The sequence below is a fragment of the Trematomus bernacchii genome, unplaced genomic scaffold, assembly GCF_902827165.1.
Source record: "Trematomus bernacchii unplaced genomic scaffold, fTreBer1.1, whole genome shotgun sequence".
In the NCBI taxonomy this organism is placed as follows: Eukaryota; Metazoa; Chordata; class Actinopteri; order Perciformes; family Nototheniidae; genus Trematomus; species Trematomus bernacchii.
Window position 1 is genome coordinate 4,298,881 of NW_022987973.1, and position 21,367 is coordinate 4,320,247.

A 21,367-nucleotide genomic window follows, 5' to 3' on the forward strand; every position below is an offset into this window, starting at 1 on the left:
CATATTACTAATTTAATTGTCATATATGTTTTGAAGGAAACATACTCATTGCTGCTAGGATTATACAGAGGCACACAGAACACAGAACAGTGCCACATTTTTGTACTTCACAGACTCCCAGTTGTAATAGGCAGTGGTGATGGAAGATGGACACACATTGCCTCGAAGCACTCAGTGATGGCCTGGCAGTGCTGCTACACTGGCAATTGTTCTCATATTCAAGGTGGCTGTTCTATTTTGCCTAATTGCTTGACCTCACTATACAAGCTATGAATACAATAGCATGCCATGGCTGTGTTCAATTAACATCTAGATAATAATGCCAAATCTTGAAAGGCAGACTACAACACTAAGGCGAAACGTTCTATTGTTTTAGTTCTTAAAGCCACTGAACACTTTATTTCAAGTCTCTATACATGAGCCAACAACCCAAATTGGCCTCACATCTTTATATGAAGATGTATCTGTATTTTTTAGCTATTGATTGAGGTCAGGGTGGAAGTGGAGTGAGGAGACCTGGCAGATACCTCTAGGGCTTTTCTTATTTGAAGCTCAAACCAGTTCATCTCATTTCATCATTGTAAATGTCCCCTCTGTGGGACTAATAAAGGTATTCTGATTATGTGCTGGTTTATCTCAGCGTGGAGGAGGCTGGATACCAAGGTCCCCTGAAACGGCAAATTATCCTGTCTCTCAGAGTATGACCAGCTCCCTTGCAGAGGCATCTTATTCCAGATACTTGTACAAGTGATGGAGGTAACGAGATATCTCGAGCTTTAATTTGTGGTTTAGCTCTCTCTTCACTCCCAAGGTCTGATACCAAGGTCCATGGTGCCGGAGTTGCAAAACTGTCAGCTGCAGCTATCATTCAAACAATTAATCTCCCACTGGTTCATGACCCTATACCTGACCCCTCTAACTGTGTTAAAACATCCCAAATGAGCCACCTCACCTGTGAGTCACAGAGTAGAGCTTGGCTGCATAATTTACTCCTGCAGGACACAGTAGAAGCTGGAGCACAGTTTTCACAGCAGTGTGCACAATATTGTCCATCCGTCACTTATCAAATATTCTACCGGTGAGTAAATATGGGTTCTGAATGAAAAATATTTCACTATTTGGTAGATTTGATTATGTGTCATCTTTAGACTAGGGTTCAGATTTAAATGAGTCCACACTCCACACAGTATTTTATGATCTAAATTATTACATTTTTAAGCACTGCAAACAGCTAGCTTTGCAAACACCATAAAGTGGAAATAAGTAATCTTAGAGAAAATGCACTAGATTAAATTGCTTGCATTATTGTTAATGCTTGTCCAGAAAATAAATCCACTGATCACTTTAATACGATGAATGGTACTGACAGAGTAAAAGCAGAAGATGGCGACAGTGCACCGTTCTCCCAGCAGCAGCAGCAAGCAGCAGCAGCAGCAGCAGCAGCAGAGGAGGCCTGCTGACAGGAACGACCTACGGTGACTGACGACCCCTGTCTGTCGGAAACACCTTCATTCAGTACAAGTACAACAACATCCCCAGCAAAGAGTCTGATGCCACAGCTGTTTACATTCAGCCATCCGTTTCAGCCGTAAGTAATGGATTCACTGTTTGTGTGGTAGACCTTGTAGTGTACACTAGCTAATATTTAAAAGCGCATTGTAAATTAAATGGGTATTTTTTTAGGTTTTCTCCTGGTATGGTGGCCAGATGTGTTATCTATCGGCTAGCTTAGCGCTAACTAATTGCTTGCCGTAGCGTTTTGTGTTGCTGTTTCGTTACGTGTTTATGGATAGTAGTTAGCTTTAATGTTAGCTTTAGCTGGTCGAAGGTTTTTACAATTTGATGAAACAGAAGACTGTCAATAACGTTAAATCAACACTGCGCATGATCCGTAACGATAGCGACCAGGCTAATCTCCTGCTGTTTCATCAAATTGTAAAAACCTTCGTAACATGCTAGCTCTACATCAGAACACTTAATAATGATTAAACGTTAGTTAACCGCTTTATATATACAGTCTATGGTTAACCGTCGGTTCGCTAGCAACCAGTTATTGGTAACAGTGTCATGGTGGAAATGACTGCTGTCACATGAGTGTGTTTTGACTTCCTCGGGTCATCAAGGTAATGTTACCACAGCTTACATTACATATATAAAGTTATAGACATATTTTAAAGTCAAACGCCCTGTGCATATTTTAACAAGTTAGCTTTAACGTTATGGACTTGCTGTCCTAAACTAGTGATCTAGCCAACAACAATGCCCCACCTCTTTGAATGACTTAAATGCACAATGACTGCAAATATCTTAGCCAACGTCTAATTTGCTATTTTGCTAGATTTTAGAATAGAAAATACCTATTGTCTCATTTTTTCATGCAACATACTTATAGAGGTTTTTATTTGCTAACGCTGCTATCAAAAAGGCTGCATGTGAAGCACAACATATACAATCTAGACAGAGGTGTAAGAAGTACTCAGATGTTTTACCTAAGTAAAAGTAGGAATACTACAGTCTGAAAATACTTTGTTACAAGTAAAAGTCCTGCATACGACATACAAAAAAGTACAAAAGTATTGTATCAAAATATACTTAAAGTTCCAAAAGTAAACTACTACTTATTGTTCGTAATGTCCCATTTTATAATCATATATATTTATTTACTGGAGTATTATAAATGCATTAATGTGTTCATCACTGCTGGTAAATGTAAAGCTAATTTAATTACCCTATATGCTGTGCCTCGAAATCTTAACCTTTCATTTTACATCATAGTTTATGTATTCGTTTATTTATATGTTGTAGGCCTATTAGTTTATAATGTGAATATGTAAAGTAACTAGTAACTTTTGTTATTTTGTTGTAAATGTAGTGGAGTAAAGAGTACAAAGTGTTGATTTACAGGGTGGCGTGGCCATCTTACAGTTCGCCCCTGGGTCAGACTGGTTTGGTGACAGGACAGAGGGGGTTTGTGCTTTGTCTTACTTTTGACACTTCAGTGATTAATCAAGTGAAATGGAAAAACAAGTGAGTTTAGGTGTTTAAAACAAGTCTTATGTAAACATAACCTGACATATAGCGTTAACCTATATTTCTGCCTGTCTGTAGCTCTGCTGTATGTTAGAAGTCTTTGCAGTGGCCTCTCACTGGACAGTGTCAGTTCCCTCTACCCTTTGTTTTGTTTGTCCCTTCTTCTGTCTTTCATTATTCATTGTCCCCCATGGAGTAAGGTGCAGAAAAAAGAGAGGAGAGGATGGACGGTTGTATAGACAGATGGCTCTGTGGGGGATGAATTACCTTAAATCATAAAAAAACACGTGTGATGGGGACAGTAACACCTGTGTGTATGAACAGGAGGTTGTTGTTGCATCAGTCTTTAATATCACAGTTGTTTGTCATGGCAGGGACTGTTTTATCCTCCAGAGGACAATGAGAGCCTGGAGACAACAAGACAACACTCTTCTATTTGTATCTTAGAGCTATGTTCATAGCTAGAAAAGCAAACTTAGCTTCCTATTTTTATATTTATTCATAAAGCATTTATCCATAAGGTGTTGTCAGTCTCCTTAAAATGTATCTAATCTTATGCAACCTTAAGGCAAGATGATCCTAGAGTTTCTCACTTCAGTGTTAGTGTTAATAAACCAACATATTAATCTGTGGCACTTGTATGTGTTACAAATATATGTACTACATTATACGCATTTTAATATGAACACAGGGAATCAATGTTGAGCAAGGTCTGTTTGTCAAGGCTTTTTATTTCTAAATGTGTTTTGCTGAATGTTAAACAGGGTTACAAGCAGAACAATTAGCTTAGTGATACAGAAAACGAAATAAAATATGCATTTAAACTTTATTCTTGTAAGCAAGTACAGTAGATGCAGATTTTTCTTTGGATAGGTGAGAAAACTAAGTCTCTATTTAGTTGCTGGTATCCTAATCGTTTAGGACTTGTACACAGTGTTCAGTTGTTTGTTTTGTTGTATTTTCGTTTGTTATTTATAGTCAGGGCTGTATCTGGGCTGTAAAATTCCCATGTCAAATTACAGTGTACAACACATGTGTTTGTGGTATTACACTACAGTACAATATGTTGTTGGTAGGACTTTATTCTGGAGTATTTAAAAAAAAAAAAAAAAATCAGTTTAAGCCTTAGGGTTGGTTTGACAACTCGGGAATGATGCTAGACCTGTTTTGTATCTTTCTCTTTCTCACTCTCCCTGTCACCTGAGTGGAGTCTGACTTTATCTGTCTTGTCATGCCTTCTGTTATTGATATGCATCTGTTTTCTGTCTGGTTCTTCTTATCTCTGCAGGCTTGAAGAAGGGCTTGTCTAATAGGCGGCGTTGACCTTCATGCTGAAAGCTCAATCGTTTTGAGGGTGTTGCCCGATGGATCATGGTGGTGAGTGTCTAAATTTCACTAAAGCGGAACACATAATATCATCTCGACATATGTAAGTACAGCAACTTGAAAACCACAATATAAATACTAATATGATTGTTGGGAATGAGGAAGGCTGTTGCAGGGTTTTTTTTTTTTGTCCTCTGTTGCTTTGTCCCAAGTTGCAGCTGACCTGTTAATATGAAATCAACTGAAATATATTCATAGGAGTTATATATATATATTTGTATTGATATTTATGGAATTAAGAAACACTGATCCTTTGTTTTATTTATAGGCCAGCTTGCGAGGGAGGACAGAGTAATGTCACAAGTTCAGGTGGGAGAGGTTGACCTCTGTGATAACCTTCCTAAATCTGAAGATCTCACTGCCCAAACTCGAAATCTCAACGAGACAAACACACTCACACAGAGACAAAATGAAGAGGAAGGAGGGCTCATACAAAAAGCCTCAGTCAACAACAATGGGAAGGACGTGGAAGAGGAGCAGGGAAAGGCAGCATGCACAGAAAGAGGTAGAGAGGATGAGGAAGAAGACATTGATGAGGTGATGAAGGATGAAGAAGACGAGGAAGAGTCAGAGGAATCAAGCTGTCTAATGCGCTGCCAGTCTCCAGACACTCCCATGACTGATTCCTCCTATTCAGAAACAGGTAAGGAACATACACACATGAATGAGAAAATCATATCATATACAACCATAGACAAACACTTCCCCACACAGTACAGACATCTTTGTTTCTCTGTAGTACATTTGTTGGCCATTTAGAGGCATTAGAAAACCACAACAAGCTTAGGGCTACACAGCTGAGCATTTTATTAATACCTAAGCTTGATTATAACGGGCACAGTTTTGTCAGAACATGAAACACAATTCACAGAACCACACACACAAATAGCAGAAGATCTCAGAAATGTTGCTAAAGGAAACTAAAGGAACGGCTGAAAACAGCACCTCTCTCTGCTCTGTTGAGTTCCATTGGTGTTCTTCAGGTACACACACCTATGTTTCCTTATAGTGCTTACATCCTGGTTAATGAGTCGGCAAACAAGCAATTAGGTGTCTGGCCAGAGGCCTGTACTACGAATCCAGTTCAACATACCCTGGATATGTTAGAGTTATCTGGCTTAACTAACCCAAAACAAACGCGATCTCGCTAAGCGTTCCTACGACGCTGGTTATCAACTCGGTAACTCAAGCCAGGGTTTCTCTGTCCGGCTCAGTGCGCGTTCACATGAAAGGGGCGGGGTTAGCAACATTTAACCAATCACAAACATGGACAAGCGTACTGACAGCGCAGCGTCATACTTCCTGAATGAAAAGTAAACTATAATATTAGAAAAATATGAAGACGTTAAACTTTAAACATCCATGACTTAAACACTTTATCCAGGATAATCACTGCCATGATCACTAAGACATGATCTGACTTTAATTACATTTGACTCAAGTGTTTCGTCAACTTAATGTGTTGCTTAAAATAATACTTCTGCATACAGTATGTGACACTGTGAGTGTTGCACGGCTAGATACGGCTCAAGAAGCTGACTCAGATAAGGAAATATATGATACATTATGATGTGATATGAATGATAATGGGACACATCGACGTCTGCACTCACAGTGCCGCGGACTGTAGGCTACGTAATGTTGATCCGGTTACTTATGTTGAAGTACCTGAAGTTAGCTTGCTAAATGAAAATCTTGCTTCGTAGTATAGGCCCCAGGTTAGGTTGCAGGCTAAGAGATCAACTCAGTGAAAGCACCTCCTGCTGACCAATCAGAGCTCAGTGTGCGGAGTTTAAAGCGATCAAGTCATATTACAGGAGAAAGGAAATACAGAAAAACTGCCGTTGCAGGAAAGACGGCCGGCAAAAATCACCGACTGTTTGAACGTGAAAATGAATAGAATATCCCCTCCCATCTTCAGAGCAATCTGACTATTATAACCTTAGCGTTAAGAAAGCTTACTTAAATATCTGCTACAACATAAGTAACCGGATCAGAGTAACATTACGTACAGTCCGCGGCACTGTGAGTGCAGACGTCGATGTGTCCCATTATCATTCATATCATATCACATCATAATGTATCATATATTTCCTTATCTGAGTCAGCTTCTTGAGCCGTATCTGGCCGTGCAACACTCACAGTGTCACATACTGTATGCAGAAGTATTATTTTAAGCAACACATTAAGTTGACGAAACACTCAAGTCAAATGTAATTAAAGTCAGATCATGTCTTATCATAAACCTGTTAATGTACGCATTCAAACGCTTTTTCTTTTACCAGCTGTATTCACCTTGCAGGTGCAGCTATGTGGCTTTTATCCTGGATAAAGTGTTTAAGTCATGGATGTTTAAAGTTTAACGTCTTCATATTTGACTAATATTAAAGTTCACTTTTCATTCAGGAAGTATGACGCACTGCGCTGTCAGTACGCTTGTCCATGTTTCTGATTGGTCGAATGCTCCAAATACCACCCCTTTCATGTGAACGTGCACCTAACTAGGCAAAGCTGGCTTGAGTTAACGAGTTGATAACCAGCGTCGTAGGACAGTTTAGCGAGAGCGTGTTTGTTTTGGATTAGGTCAACCGGGTAACTCAAACATATCCAGGTTAGGTTGAACCGACTTCGTAGTACAGGCCTCAGGCTAGCCGTTCAGCATAAGATACCATGGAGATCTATCCCGGTAAGAAGTGAACCAGCGTTGTAGGACCGGAAACCCAGAGTTAACCCTGAAGTTACCTCGCTAAGCGAAAATCCGGCTTCGTAGTACAGGCCTCAGGTGGCACGTGTGGCACGTGTGGCCGATTGGCCCATGGATGTTACATTTGTACCTGCAGTGTTTTTAAATAGCAACAAGTCACTTTCTGTCTGATTCAGTAAAGTCAGTAAAACCATGTGCAGTGTACAGACAATCAAACCATCTTAAATAGTAAAAAGTGCAGTGATAGTAAAATAACATTTGACACTTTCACAACTGTTGACTGAATATTAATGTATCAACAGTGCTTTGACAGAGTGTAGTGAAGAACAACACTCGGGTCAGGATCTGGATTAGTCTCTGTTGGAAAGCTTTTTTATTTTGTAATTTTATAAGTGGTCAGCATTATGGATTGAGGTCAGGCTGACGGCAGTGATTAGGCCATTCTGATCACATGATGAGATTGAGGGAGTGAAACACAGCAAATAAGATTTAAGCAGGCTGCGGGTAGAGATAGAGACGAAATGTACGAGAGGAATAGAGGAAAATAATGATTAAAAGACCAGAAAATTAAAAAGTGATACACATATGTTTTCAAGCTTGTCAGACATGGTAATCAATAATAGTGTTTTTCAAAACAAATAGTTTAATTTCCTGATTTGTACATGTTTTCTTTACACACACACAAAATAAATAGTTGCTGTGTTGGTAAGCATTCAATTGTGCTCTAGGTCTCTCCAGTGATGTCACATTTGGGACAAACAGTGTGTAAGCTATTGTGAAAATGTTAGCTTAACACAGTTCCCATAGTTACATGTGTATGTTAAGGAGGTTTGTATAATAAGGCCTGCTAGTAGTCATGAAACATAATTGAGATACTTTTGTTGGTTAATGTGTGAAAGATATATCACATATTTCAATTCATTGGATAATAAAACTAGATTTGATTTGATTTGATTCTACACTGGCTGTTAACCTCCCCAGTCGGGTACAAAGAGTAATAATGTACTTGCAGTGTGGGTGTTTAAAGAAGGAGCAATGAGCCTGGAAGGACAAAGTGTGAAAGTTGTGTTTGCTCAGTTTTTCTCTGTGGTTTCAAGTGCCCTATTCCATCAAAAGACTGGTATTAGCTTAGCTTAGAAATGGCTAACCCTTTGAAAAGCTATACAAACAGGAACTTAAAACACTAGATACAAAAATCAAGCATTCACTGCCCAATTCTAAAAAAAACATCAGATTGTTTAAAAGCAGACTTGTGCTAGTTACACAGTCATCCATGACTAACCTCTGTAGCCTTTATCAACAGGTGTTGATCAACTATTTTGCTCATCAGTTTATCATTAAAGTTATTTTTCATGCAGAAACGTCAGAAAATGCAGTTTTCAGCCCCTAAAATATGGAGATGTTCTGCTTTCTTTGTAAATTAAGTTAAACTGTTGCTCCAATCTATCTCCCTTCACTTAAATAAAATAATCTGAAGTTTATCGATGTAAACCCTGTTCAAACATTTATTTAAAACCCAAAGTAACCCTCCGATATTTATAGAAGTTACAATAACAATTTGGTGAATTGGCAGCTGACATGATCTTCTTAATTTAGTTTCAAATATAATTGTCAGTATCAAATTGTTACAGCTGTTATACACCTGTGTCCTCAGGATTTTTAAACAGCTGTAAGCAAATTATCTTGTTGCAGCACGTTCGCTGTGCCTCTAATTATTATTTCTCTAACTTCTCTCTCTGTTTGCTGCTGTCCTCTTTCCCTCTGTAGGCAGTCTGCTGGAGACTCCATATCCCTTCAGCCCTGGGACCAGTCCAGAGCCTACATCCCCTTTAGTGGTCAGTCCAGAGACCATCAGTGGAGTGGATCAGGGCCAGGATGATATCAAAGGGGACTCTCATAACTCTGAATCAGTTGCCTCCACTACAGGGTCCAATACACTGGCACCCACCTTCACCACGGGGCCTATTAATTCTACTACACCTACTTTAACCTCAGGCACCTTCCCACCTGGGACTACGTGTATCACAGAAGCTGCAGACAGAATAGCAAAAAATACTGACTTCCCTACAGAACATCTTACCTCAGAGCCATTTACAGGAACTACTTGCACTACGAGGAATAATACTTCCATTGCTTCCACCCCTCTGAGTTCAACCACGGGACCCCTTACCACACGGCCTACGACTGCAGGCCCAGAATCCACTACCACCACAGGACCTTTGACCTCCAGTTGGAAACACATTACCTCCACACCAGTGCCCACTTGTCTGTCAGACTCCACCTGTGCCACAGGGCCTATTCTGAGCTCTGCACTGCTGAAGTCTCTGGAGGAGTTGGCACAAAGAGGAGATGACACCCACCTTCCACAGTACCTTCACCAGGTAACCTCCCTGTTATATTCCTGCCATATTATGTCAAATACTTCAAGCTTATCACCACTCTTTCTGCCAGTCATTCACTTGAGCAGACTTTCTCCCCTTTAATGGTTTCTTTAAGTGTAATTTCTTGCTGTCTTTCAGTCATTTCAGTATCTGTAATGTTAGCTCTCTCGACCAAGTTATTAAATCACTGTTATCCAATCAACCCTATAATCGTAGTGGCACTTTGTACCCGAAGGCATGGGTGTCTTCAGCTTCTATATTCTAATACAACGACAGATATGTACGCACTTAATCCTAGCACACTGCAAACCTGCATGACTGAACATGTATATTACAGGGTGTGTGAATATTTCAGTCAGTTTGATTTACATATGCTTCCACCGGGCACACCTGAGCTACTCTTTCTTCCAGGCAAACAGGTGTGTGTCTGTGTGTGTGTTTGAGTGCGAGAAAGAGAGAGAGAGAGGGGGGTGGGGGTGTTGTGGTAAGTATAAGGCCACATTCACACAGAATCAGGTGATCTAACAGACTCAACTTTTTATAGAAACGCAGCACAACGTCATGTTTAGGCCAATCATTTAACCAGGGAGTGAGAGTGGGCAGTAAACAACCCCATATTTTTGCTGCAGTAAACTTTAGTAGCACAAAAAAGTAAGGTTAAAAAATAAAAAGGCACTTTTCCCCACCTGCCCAGGAGTTGGTGTAACAGCTGACACGTCTTTTCTTAACTAGCTGCTCGGAAATGAAGCTGCCTTCAAGTGCAGTTGGAAATGTCCAAATCATTGACATGTACTAATGGACAACAATAGTACTGAAGTATGAAGTCTATTTGTAGTGTTTTTACAACATGACGTCACACAAATGGGCCATTTATTTACATTCCCACAATGTTGCACAACCCTGCTGACCGCCTAATGGTTTTTATTTGACAATACCAATGATAAGGAAAAGGAACTTTTCACTTTCATTGACTATAAAAAAACAAGTACACATGTCCAGAACAGGTCGATTCTTAATCCACCGATTAAAGTCAATTGTTTGCTGGTCTAATAAAAAAAAAAATGATTTACTGGATTTATCTGGATGCTCTTAATGTGGCAAAATATTTAAAATTGTTCGTTAAAAATGTTGAAAATATAATTAAAGCTCTACTTGCTCGTCCTTTTTGGCTGAATTTGACAGCACTCAAGGGGATTTCCAATACCCCTACATTGAAAACAGTGAATACGATATGCTGAAGTTATGCTCACCTATAGAGATCAGGTGTAAACAATGTAACTGACTGTGAGTGTTGCTTTTTTAATTAGGTCATTTTAAATGGGTTTAGTTTTCATATATATTTATTTTGCATTTTCTTAGTGTAGGTTGTCACAGTTTCGAAGGGGGAAACCCTGGATCATAAAATTGAATCACGTCAGTACAGTAAACTATAAAGGTCATTCAGTCGTCACCACCTCATTAAAATGCGAGAGCCTTTTGTGCCCTCCTTTCCTCTCTCTCTCTCTCTCCCTCTCTTCTCCCTCTCTCTCTCCCTCTCTTCTCCCCCTCTATCTCTCTCTCTCTCTCTCTCTCTCCCCCTCTCTCTCTCTCCCCCCTCTCTCTCTCTCCCTCTCTTTCCCCCCCCTCTCTCTCTCTCTCTCTCTCCCCCCCCTCTCTCTCTCCCTCTCTTTTCCCCCCCCCATCCCTTTCTCCTCTCTTTCCCCATTCCCCACACTCTCTCTCTCTCTCACCCCCTCTCTCTCGTCCTCTCATCTCTCTCTCCTCCCACCTCTGCTATCTCCTCCGCACCACCTCCTCGACCTCTCTCCCCCCTCTCTCTCTCTCCCCCTCTCTCCCTCTCTCTGCCACACACACACACTTCTCTTGTTCTAAGTTCAGCTGAGCAGCATGAACGCGACACTTGCTGAAGAGAGGTAAAGTGTCTACGACGGTCTCTCGTCTTTCCGTCTTGCCTTTCACTCTCACTCTCATTTTCTCTCTGTCTCTCATGAATACTAGGAAGTTTCTTAACCATGTTATTATGTCATATATCTTTTTTTGTTGTCAAAGTTAATGATTATAGAACTCATTTCAGCAGCAGAACAGTTACAGCTCTGGACAGATTGATGTTTCTGATGTATGTTCTTTATTGGTGTTCTTTTTACATCTTTTCTTGTTCTTTATCAGACCAATCTTTTCTTTGACTGATGTTGATTCATGTATCATGTTCAAAGACCCCTTTTGGATGAATGGTTTTAGTCTGGTTTGAACCTTTATTGAGCCATTTTTTTTCTGATAGCTTTTGTTACAAACTGAATAGGTAAAAGCCTGAAAAATATATTACAATCACGCACGTTATCAAAAATGTAAATGTCTCTTTCTCTCTCTGCAGATTGCCGAGACCTTTGTCTTTCACAAAGACTGTATCCTTATCACTATGTTGCTGTGTGTATTAAGGTTGGTTGCTCTCCTCTGTTTTTATTCATGTGTTTTTCTTAGGCTAACTTCTTCTTGTCTATGTTTTATAATCAGTTTTTTTACACACACCGGATTTAGAGCTGTAGAATTTGGGGTAACTTGTCGCACTCATTTCAGTGGATTATTTGATGCCTCACTGACTTAAAAAAGTGAGGTTAATAAGAGATCAAAAGACATTTGACAGAGAAGAAAAGAGTGGAAAATAACTGAACAGAGAGACGAGGAAGCATGACAGTAACAGAATAGATAAGGAGAACCTAGAGAGGGGTAATTATTACATAAGATGAAACAGTGAGAGGAAAAGCACCGGTAGCTGAGCTGGCTTCTACAAAATGCCCAGAGACTCACACGAGAAGAGAGGCAGAGAGAAAGAAGACACAGGGAAGATACTCAGATTAAACATGAAGGGAAAGAAAACCACATCATGTTGCCAAAACAATGATGAAAGATTGCAGCATTTACAGGTATTTCCCAAGTAAATAATGATTATCAACATAGAGATTCATTTAAAGATGCTAATTCGCTAAATCTTTTTAGCTGCAAATCAAAAGGTTCTTTGTTTCTGAACCAAATAACCTATTGATCTTCACATACAGTGCATACTCACAACCTTATAGACTCTTATATAAATAACACTTGCAGTCAATGAAAAAGCGGAAGAGAGGAATAAAGGCAGGAGAGTGTGCATGGGAAAGGATTGGAAGCTTGGACTGATTTAATAAGAGGAAAGAGACAAAGTGGGATGGAAGAAACGATAAGAGTCACAGGAAAGCTAGCGTAGCTATGTCATGCATGTATAGAGGGTTACTTGGGGAGAGAGAGAGAAAGCATCTAGCCATGTCAAAGAAGGATTGTGTTCTGCCGGCTCATATCCATAAACATGAGCGACTGCATCCTGGAGAGCTTTCTTCCTCTGTCTCTTTTGGCCCGACTCTATTTCCCCTCGTCCCCTCCTGCCTCCGTCTCTCTTCGTCCTCCTATTTTGTCTGTCTCACTTCTTTTTGACCTTTACCTGAGGCAACCCGTTCCCTGAGTCGTGTGTGTGTGTGTGTGTCTGTGCATTTGTGTGTGTTTTTATGAGTTTCTTAACCTGTGATGTTCAGACCAGCGGGCATTATGGTGCATTCAACTAGAGAGACTCTATCACCAGAGAGTATTGGACAACTTGAATGCACTCCAAGGGCAGTGGGGTAAGAACCATGCACACACAGCACACATGGGCCAGATGCATGTACTGTGTAAGTACAACCATAATATACATGTTTGTCTGTTTAACAAAATACTTATACATTCTAATAGAAATGTATGTTTCTAAAACTAAATGCTATAGAAGTATGAGTCTAACACATGTTCCTAAATCCTTGTTATTGTATACATGCACAGCTTATAAGCATAAAACTATTCAACTGTATGACTGCAGCCTCTGTGTCTCGTACATGGGATCCTCATAATATAGTTTTATTGATCGTATCATTTAAATTCCATAAGATATGGACCTACATTACGTTCATAATTGTATTGCCTACAGGAGAGCATGCTCTTAGTGTCTTCCTCGTAGCTGTAACAATGCTTTTACCTGCCTGTGTCTCTCTGTGTGTCTCCATCTTCTAGAGAGTCAGTGTAGAAGTTCTTCCTCCGACCTGGAAACCCAACATCTGGACACTCTTAAAAACATCTGCCAGACACACAGTCGGTCAGTTGGCATGCATGTTTGTGTTTGTACTCTTTCAGGGCTTTAAATGAATGAAAATATATAATGTGCACATTATTTACAGCTCTATATGCAGCAGTTACTTTCACTATGAGATGCTGAACAAAGCAACTTCACTTAGCAACCTGTGGAAAAATGTAACCTGTGATATCTCTGCTACTTTGTGAAAATATAAATGTCGCCTTTTTTGTCTTTCTAAACTCTACTTCCTAAACCTCTGTAAGAGTTAAACAGATACTTAATGGTTTGCGATGTTCTCCTCTTAGTATAGCTAGGAGTCCATATTAAAGTTATTACCCAAATGTCACTCTTTCTATATACAATATGGTAAGGTGTGTTTGGTGAAATATTTCAAAATGTGTGATTTCATCTCATAATGTGTGTGTTGTGTGTGTGTGTGTGTGTGTGTGTGTGTGTGTGTGTGTGTGTGTGTGTGTGTGTGTGTGTGTGTGTGTGTGTGTGTGTGTGTGTGTGTGTGTGTGTGTGTGTGTGTGTGTGTGTGTGTGTGTGTGTGTGTGTGTGTGTGTGTGTGTGTGTGTGTGTGTGTGTGTGTGTGTGTGTGTGTGTGTGTGTGTGTGTGTGTGTGTGTGTGTGTGTGTGTGTGTGTGTGTGTGTGTTGTGTTGTGTGTGTGTGTGTGTGTGTGTGTGTGTGTGTGTGTGTGTGTGTGTGTGTGTGTGTGTGTGTGTGTGTGTGTGTGTGTGTGTGTGTGTGTGTTGTGTGTGTTGTGTGTGTGAGTGTGTGATAGTTAAAACATATGTCCATTTGCTGCTGCTGCACTGTCAGTCATTTGATCTATCACACTACTAGGGTTTCACTTCTCTTAACACACACACATGTTGTATTAGCCAGGGAAATGTGTTTGAGCTAATATTAGATTGAATGAGTAGAGAAGGGTCACCCATCTTTCACGTCTTCATTTACTAAAACCTAGAACAGACCTTCAATCCTCTCCCAATCTCACTGTGTCTCTTTTTCTTCTGTTTACAGACCAGGAGCTACAGATGCTGGGGTGAGACATTAGTCATTCATTTGTGTCTTTGTATGAAAGTGAAAATGTACATGCAAAATGTTCACTGTGCATGTTGCCATAGGTTACATTTTTAAATAATGCGTAACTTGCATATTACTAAACCGTGTAGTGGTATCGCGTGTTACATTATTTCGTTTGTGTGTACAGTGTGCATCTCTGAAACCTTTGAGGCCTACCTTTGAACAAAGTGCTGTGCTGCCTTCAAGTACCTCAGGTGAGTGATTGTATTATTGTCATGTCCTGATTAAGTAGAAAGTGTAAGAAAAGGTATTAAGTGGACCTTAAGCCAACAATTAATGTTCCTGCTCATCAACAGGAAATGTGTAGAAGAGTGGTTGGTCATAATGTAATTCATATGCGGTTTTAGGACATTTGGCTAAGGCATAATAAAAACAAGGGTATTTTTCAAAAAAACTCCCTTCTAAGTCATGAGAATTATAATTTTTTGGATAATTTGTAGGTTCTCACTCAGTGAAATGTATATAAATAAAGGCATTAGGGCGAACTATGATGGTTTCGTACTGTGTGAATGTGTTAAATGGGTACATTCAGTAGCGTTGGTGGAGACACTGGACAGAGTGACGATGATTAGATTAACATAGGGAGATTTTTTTTTCAGAGATATGTCCTTTTACAGTAAGTATTTAGTTTTATGTTTGAAAAGAAAATACAATACCGCTAAATACAGAAGTCCCTCTCAACTGCATTTTGGTTGTAATTGCTTTGGTAAGATTAGAAATCATTTATAAAACATAAACAAATAAGTGAAACTCTTCCATCCTGCAATCAGTCGAAGGTTTGTGTGATTCATAAACATAAAACATAAACTGCCCCGACCTGGGACAGAGTGCGAAGCCAAATGTCCTCTAGGATTAATAAAATCATCAAGTTCCATTTTGATGCCTTAAACCAGTTTTTTTTCTTTTTGACCCTTTAATACCTACCCCATTGTGTCTCTTTGTAATCATCCAGTCCATCAAGTTGATGAATGGATGGAGCCGAGAGGCCATGACTCCTCCTCCCCTCAGAGCAGCTCTCCGGTCGTCCCCTCCATTAATTTGACGGATCACCTCGATTCCCCTGAGATCTCAGGAAGAGAGAGGGAAGACCTGAACAGGGAAGCATGTTTTCATGGAGATCAGCTGACCGTCAAGCAAGGCAGCGACGGTGAGGTAGGAGAGGCAGAAGGAGGGGTAGAACAGACCACGTCAGTCATTGGAAATGGACTACACCCCTCTACAGATGGAGAAATGGATCAGTCCAAGCCTGCAGAGCAGCAGGGAGGAGATTTAGGTCCCGCACAGGAAAGGGAAGCAAAAAAGGACGAAGAGGAGAGTGACCTGGAGAAGGAAGCCGAGGTCTTAGCGATGGAGGAGGAGGGAGAGGAAGAAGAGGAGGAGGAGAGGCAGAAGAAAAGAGACGCTCCTTGGTGTCAGGAAGCGCTCCCAGTGGAGACTCTGGTCAGTGGGGCAGAGGTGGAGCTACAGCAGGAAGCCCGCGCTGAGGAGCAGCTGCGCGAGGAGACCCAGGTACAGAACCAATCCAATTACATTAAGAGAAATACAATTTATATTTTATAAGTCTGTCGTTTACTGTTAGTTATTTAGTTTTATTAATTATTTTAAACTCTGCTATCCTGGAACTACATTGTTAAACTACCATTATTTCGAAAGGTTTGCATTGCTAAAGGTTTTTAGAGTTGTGATGATGATTGGAGCTCATTCTAACCACTTAGTTCCTCTATCTATATTATGAATCAGTATTGCTCATGCTAAATATAAATTGTATCACTTCCTCTGTTCCTTACTTTTTCCTGGGAACAACCTCCCCATCGCTTTAGAGCCTTGGTTTGAATGGCTTCCATCAGAGTGTTGTTATAGCAGGTCAATAGAGAGTAGAGCAACACAAAGGGATTAGTATCATCATAACTGTATGTTGGTATGGAAGATTTTAACATGTTTCATTGTGACTGCAGGAGAGCACTCAAACCGGCCTGCCCCAGGAGGCCCGCCTCCCTCAAGGGGATCGTATGGAGCAGCAGGAGCAGGCTGAGGAGGAGGAGGAGGAGGAGGAGGAGGAGTACGAAGAGGAGGAGTACGAAGTGGAGCAAATTAAAATCATCAGTGAAGCTGCCTCACTGGACGACATGGCTAAACTCATCACTGTACAGCAGGTGTGTATCTTATCTTGCTCTGCTGTGGATTGGTAACGGAGAGTAACCTTGTTGGACTTTTCAGCAAGTTATTGATTTGATTTGATGGTTATTTATGTTTTATTTAAGTGCTGGCATGCATTAGGGCTGCCTGTGGTAATACCATTATGTTCACGATAAAGATAACACAGGCTAAAAGTCTAGAATGCTATAATAACTATTCATACACACTATTAAAACGCAACTTTAAAAAAACAAAAACAGCTTGCTTCAAACTGGCAATTTGATGACCACGAAGGTTTTACATAGCTATTACTGTTTCTAGATTAGTTTTGCGCATATGGAAGCCACATTGACATTAAACTCTTCTATAGTGAGGTAAAAGTTGTGGAACTGAAAATGTCAGGCCCCTGCGATGTCAGCGTCTTGATTGGTTTCTTTGTTGTTGTTTTTTACAATTATCTGTGCGGTGGGTTGTGAGATAAAAAGCTTCATTTTAATATTTAATTAAAATGTATTATGTCATTGGTTTTAAGTGCTGGTTACATGACTCACAGAGAAAGGTCGAGACATAGATGAAAGCGAGGAAGCTGCTGGGAGATGCTCAGCACCTGGAGCGGGGACAGAAAGAACTGAGGCACAACGTGGCCTGCTTTTATCAAATATAGGATGGGAGACATGTTTCAGGCAGCAGTACTGTAGTACTCAGTAGGTAGCTCTGTGATTGGTCTACTCAAGGTACAGAATTCAAACGTATCTTATTGGAAGCTTTTCTGTTATATAAATAAAGAAGATATCTTTCACGGTTTTGTTGGTCTAGACATTTTTCAAACTATAAAGAAACCAACTACATATCACGACTATTGCGTCAGATGTGTTTATTTCACTACAGACTTAAAAACATGTGCTTGTAACAAAAGTAGTACAAAGGTCATAGTACTAAACAGATTCTCATATTTGAATCTGCTTCCCATCTAAAGGTTCATTGACATTAAAGTTTAGTCACCAAATCGTGTTTTTACTTTCACATTTGTCATTCAGCTCAACCTTGTGAGCAGAGTTATCTCACTGTGTCTGGCAGCAGGTGGATGATAACATTATGATACATGATGTAATGTGAAGTGTTTCAAAATACGAACGGTACTCTGCCCGACCTCGATGGCCAAAGTTCATTTGCAATCCTATACGTATTTTATCACTTTGCATTGAGCCTGGGATGAGAGTTGGAAGTCTAATGTGCATAACTTCTGTCAAAGGAAGCAGTGCCTGGTACTGTGAGCCTGACTGATCGAGAGATTTAAAGCTGCTGATTGTGTGATGTACTGACACCTGGTGGACATGCCTGGTGACGTGTATGAATATGAACAGATCCATCTGTATTTTTATATAATGAAAATGATGTTATGTCAACATAATTGTCTGAACTTCCTCACATCTTTGTTTTGTTTTTGTTTTTTTCTTGTCAGGCGTCTCCTGCCTCTGGCCTGGTGTCCATATTAAAGAGGCGCCCTGTGTGTCTGGGAGACGTGAGTGTGATCGGCTCAGAGCCCCGACCGGACAAAACCCCGGCCAAAAGACGCGTCCGCTTCAAAGTCCCCGATGATGGCTGTGAACAAGGTGGGTTTTTCATTTATTTCCCAAAGGTTAAAGACCTGTATCCCTCCATGAAAACATCAAACACAGGAATTGGTCCGGGTTAATTATGATGATGAATCCACTTCCTCTCTAACTAAATCTCTCTCTCTCTCTTCGTCTGTAGATGTTGGCGGTGGAGACTCCTGCCTGCTGCTGTTCCTGCTTTGTTTTGTTACCGTAGTGATCAGTGTGGGTGGCACCGCCCTTTACTGTGCTCTGGGCGACGCCCACTCCTCCGTCTGTCAGGACTTCTCCAGGAACGCAGACTTCTACGTCGCCCAGCTGCAGAGCGGGATATCTCAGATCCAGCATTGGTTGGCCCCCGGGTCATAGCAGCAAACAGCTAGTCAACATTAAGGAGCAGCAGGTCTCACTGTGGATCTCTGGGGGTCCAGAAGCCCCTGCTGCTTCCTGGGACGATGTTTTATGAGGTCAGGGAGCCAGGCAGCTGCCACAGTCCCTGGCGCTGTGTGGAGCTAGCTGGTTGGCTAATATTACATCACATATTGGCATTTTTAAGCCTGCTCTACTTCGTTTTGAATACTCTTTGAATACAATCCCCGGGTTCGTTGAGCCTAAAAGTCTTAGGTGAGATTTTTCTTTACCACCGGACTTTGAGAGTTAAAGTAGGGCAGAAGGAGAAAGAGGAGAACGGAGAGTGCTTTACAGAAGAGGAGGAACTGACCTGCACGCCTCTCAACGCTGTCCACATTAAAAAGGTTATTCATTCTCGAGCTAAGTTTAGACATTCAAGTGTCCTATTGAACTAAGGTAACACGTGACACCTACGCTTCTAAGGTCACTGGTAGTGAAATCTACCATGACTGGATACAAACTTTCACCGACTTCTCCAAGACTCATCTCCCTCAGTTAAGAAGAATAACAAAGTAAATAAGCTGCAATCCAGGGTGATGTTTAAAAAAAAAAGTATATATAATATAAAAGTATATATAATGTACAGTTTGTTAACTGGGGGCTCAGAGATGTTCTACACACACTGCACAATGGGAATGGCCCAATGGGCATTTTACAAACCTTTGCAGCCACTAGTGTTGCTTTTTATTGTTGACTTTTTTAATTCACACATTTTCAAATGAACAAAGCATTTTGTGGTCTACTACTTGGAATGAAATCATTATGTCTTAATCAATCTGAATGAATGTTTGGATTTGTAATGTTAGACTTTGATTTGTGTCACCTGTAGGGCATTTATGTATTATTCACATTGGACATGGGTCTCCTGTCTCCTGTACTGTTCTTTCTGCAGTGTGCTGACATGGCTGCCATGGAGACTCAAAGTCCAAACTGTACGTTTATGGGTTTCAATGAGCTATTCTTAACTTGATGTAGCATATGCAACATGTACAGGAACACACTGCACCTCTGTATATACTGTCAGAAGAATGTTTAACATGTTGCACATAATACTGGTACGATTAATAAAAAAAAAAAAAAAAAGTATTGCAATATTTCTACAGGAACTGTTGTGTTGGTCCTGAGCGTAATGCTGGCTTTATTTCATTTGATCAGAAAATAACCATTTCCACAAACTGTTTTCCGGGTCAGTGTGAGTTCATGCCTGTTATGCACAGATAACTTGAACAGAAAATAATCTTATGCGGGTCTGGTGAGGTTTGAGATATGTCTTAAAACAGTTGCAAACAATTAGTGTAGGAAATAATAATTACTCATTGTACATTTGATATTTGGGACGATCGATATTTGAAGCTCTGTCTGCCTGTGTGTTTGCTCTTCTTAGATTATAGGCATCACTCTCAATATGTGATTGTCAATGTTTACTATGTGTTTTTTTCCCAAATTATTCTTTGCGCACAGTGTCCTTAAATAGTAATCTAGTGAACATTTGTCATTTCCGATAAACAGTTGTCTGATTTGTTTACATCTGCTTGACCCGGTTTTCTAGACAAAGAGGTCCTTTTCTCTTAGTGGAAAACTGATTTCCTTAACGAGAGAAAATACTTACTTTGTCCATGAATCAAAACCTTTATTCACACACCAGTGCTTTAACTACTATTTCTAATCATTTAAAGCAATCTTTATTAACCTTGCCTTTTTGCCTAATTTCTACCTTTTTATGTGTCAATGTTTGGTGTCCAGTTAGTCATCTTTCCTTTCGTGTGGATGCAATGAAAACTGCCCGTATCTCACAAAGGTCTTAATTGTCAGGATGTAAATAAAAATACTTACTTACTTATGCATTCATAACAGTTAACCTCTTGTTATGGTGTGTCATCTACATAACCTGTACTAAGTTTGAGATATGAGTTTTTCCTGGGACATCAGGAGTAGATCGTTATTTTTATTTCGCACATGTTGTCTGGCTGGTTCAGATAACCATCACTCAGAAAACCTCTTATTTAATCTTCTAGATGATTTTAAGTATTTGTAATACAAGGGATGTCAAATGGAGGTGGTTAAAAAACGAACAGAGGTGCCTCTTTTGCATCTGTTGGTTTTTCTTGCTTGATAATTGTAATCAGAGTTATTTCACCTCTTGCATCACCATTGTTCTTAAGGAGCCTTTGACGGAAAATGTCTCAGTCCATAATTCTTCCTAATGCCATGGTACACGTTTAGTTTCTAAAGCTGGCTTGGGACTGATGAGTTACTGCTGTCTTTATCTTCTTCTCTCACAGATTGCTAAAAGATTCATGTTTCTTCCATCTGTAAGCATTTGATTTGTTTTCATTTCTTTTACCCATTTGGTTTTTAGGACATTCAGAAATGAAAAGTCAATTTTTTTGTGTATGAATCAGTACTGTGTACGCTGATATTAGCCAGAAGATGGGCGTTTGTCAAATTGCCTGATGAGTTCTTGCCTCTTGTTCTTACAGATTGTTATAAGGAGATGAGGTTTTA

At 40.1% G+C, this 21,367-nt stretch overlaps 1 protein-coding gene across 4 annotated transcripts; it reads left to right on the forward strand.

Moving 5' to 3' along the window:
- Positions 1–1,423: 1,423 nt before the first annotated feature.
- On the forward strand, positions 1,424–19,945 carry cnsta (consortin, connexin sorting protein a). 4 transcript variants are annotated; one of them, XM_034116561.1, is made up of 14 exons: positions 1,439–1,588; positions 2,905–2,967; positions 4,319–4,459; positions 4,685–5,059; positions 8,888–9,501; positions 11,873–11,903; positions 13,062–13,148; positions 13,570–13,651; positions 14,658–14,679; positions 14,848–14,914; positions 15,673–16,229; positions 16,676–16,873; positions 18,319–18,469; positions 18,612–19,945. In XM_034116561.1, exons 4-14 carry the CDS (start codon positions 4,711–4,713, stop codon positions 18,818–18,820), a joined length of 2,367 nt encoding a protein of 788 aa, XP_033972452.1. In that variant the 5' UTR covers positions 1,439–1,588; positions 2,905–2,967; positions 4,319–4,459; positions 4,685–4,710; the 3' UTR covers positions 18,821–19,945. The 4 variants fall into 4 exon arrangements, with proteins under 4 accessions (XP_033972449.1, XP_033972452.1, XP_033972450.1 ...); XM_034116559.1 differs by having other exon boundaries at positions 4,319–4,407; XM_034116560.1 differs by lacking the exon at positions 1,439–1,588 and adding an exon at positions 2,040–2,123 and having other exon boundaries at positions 4,319–4,407.
- The last annotated feature ends 1,422 nt before the right edge of the window (positions 19,946–21,367 follow it).

Excerpts from the sequence above, each read along its gene's own strand:
- cnsta (XM_034116558.1), top strand. Across the intron at positions 13,652-14,657 it reads ATCTGCCAGACACACAGTCG|ACCAGGAGCTACAGATGCTG; the intron begins GTCAGTTGGCAT and ends TTCTGTTTACAG. Across the intron at positions 16,874-18,318 it reads AACTCATCACTGTACAGCAG|GCGTCTCCTGCCTCTGGCCT; the intron begins GTGTGTATCTTA and ends TTTTCTTGTCAG.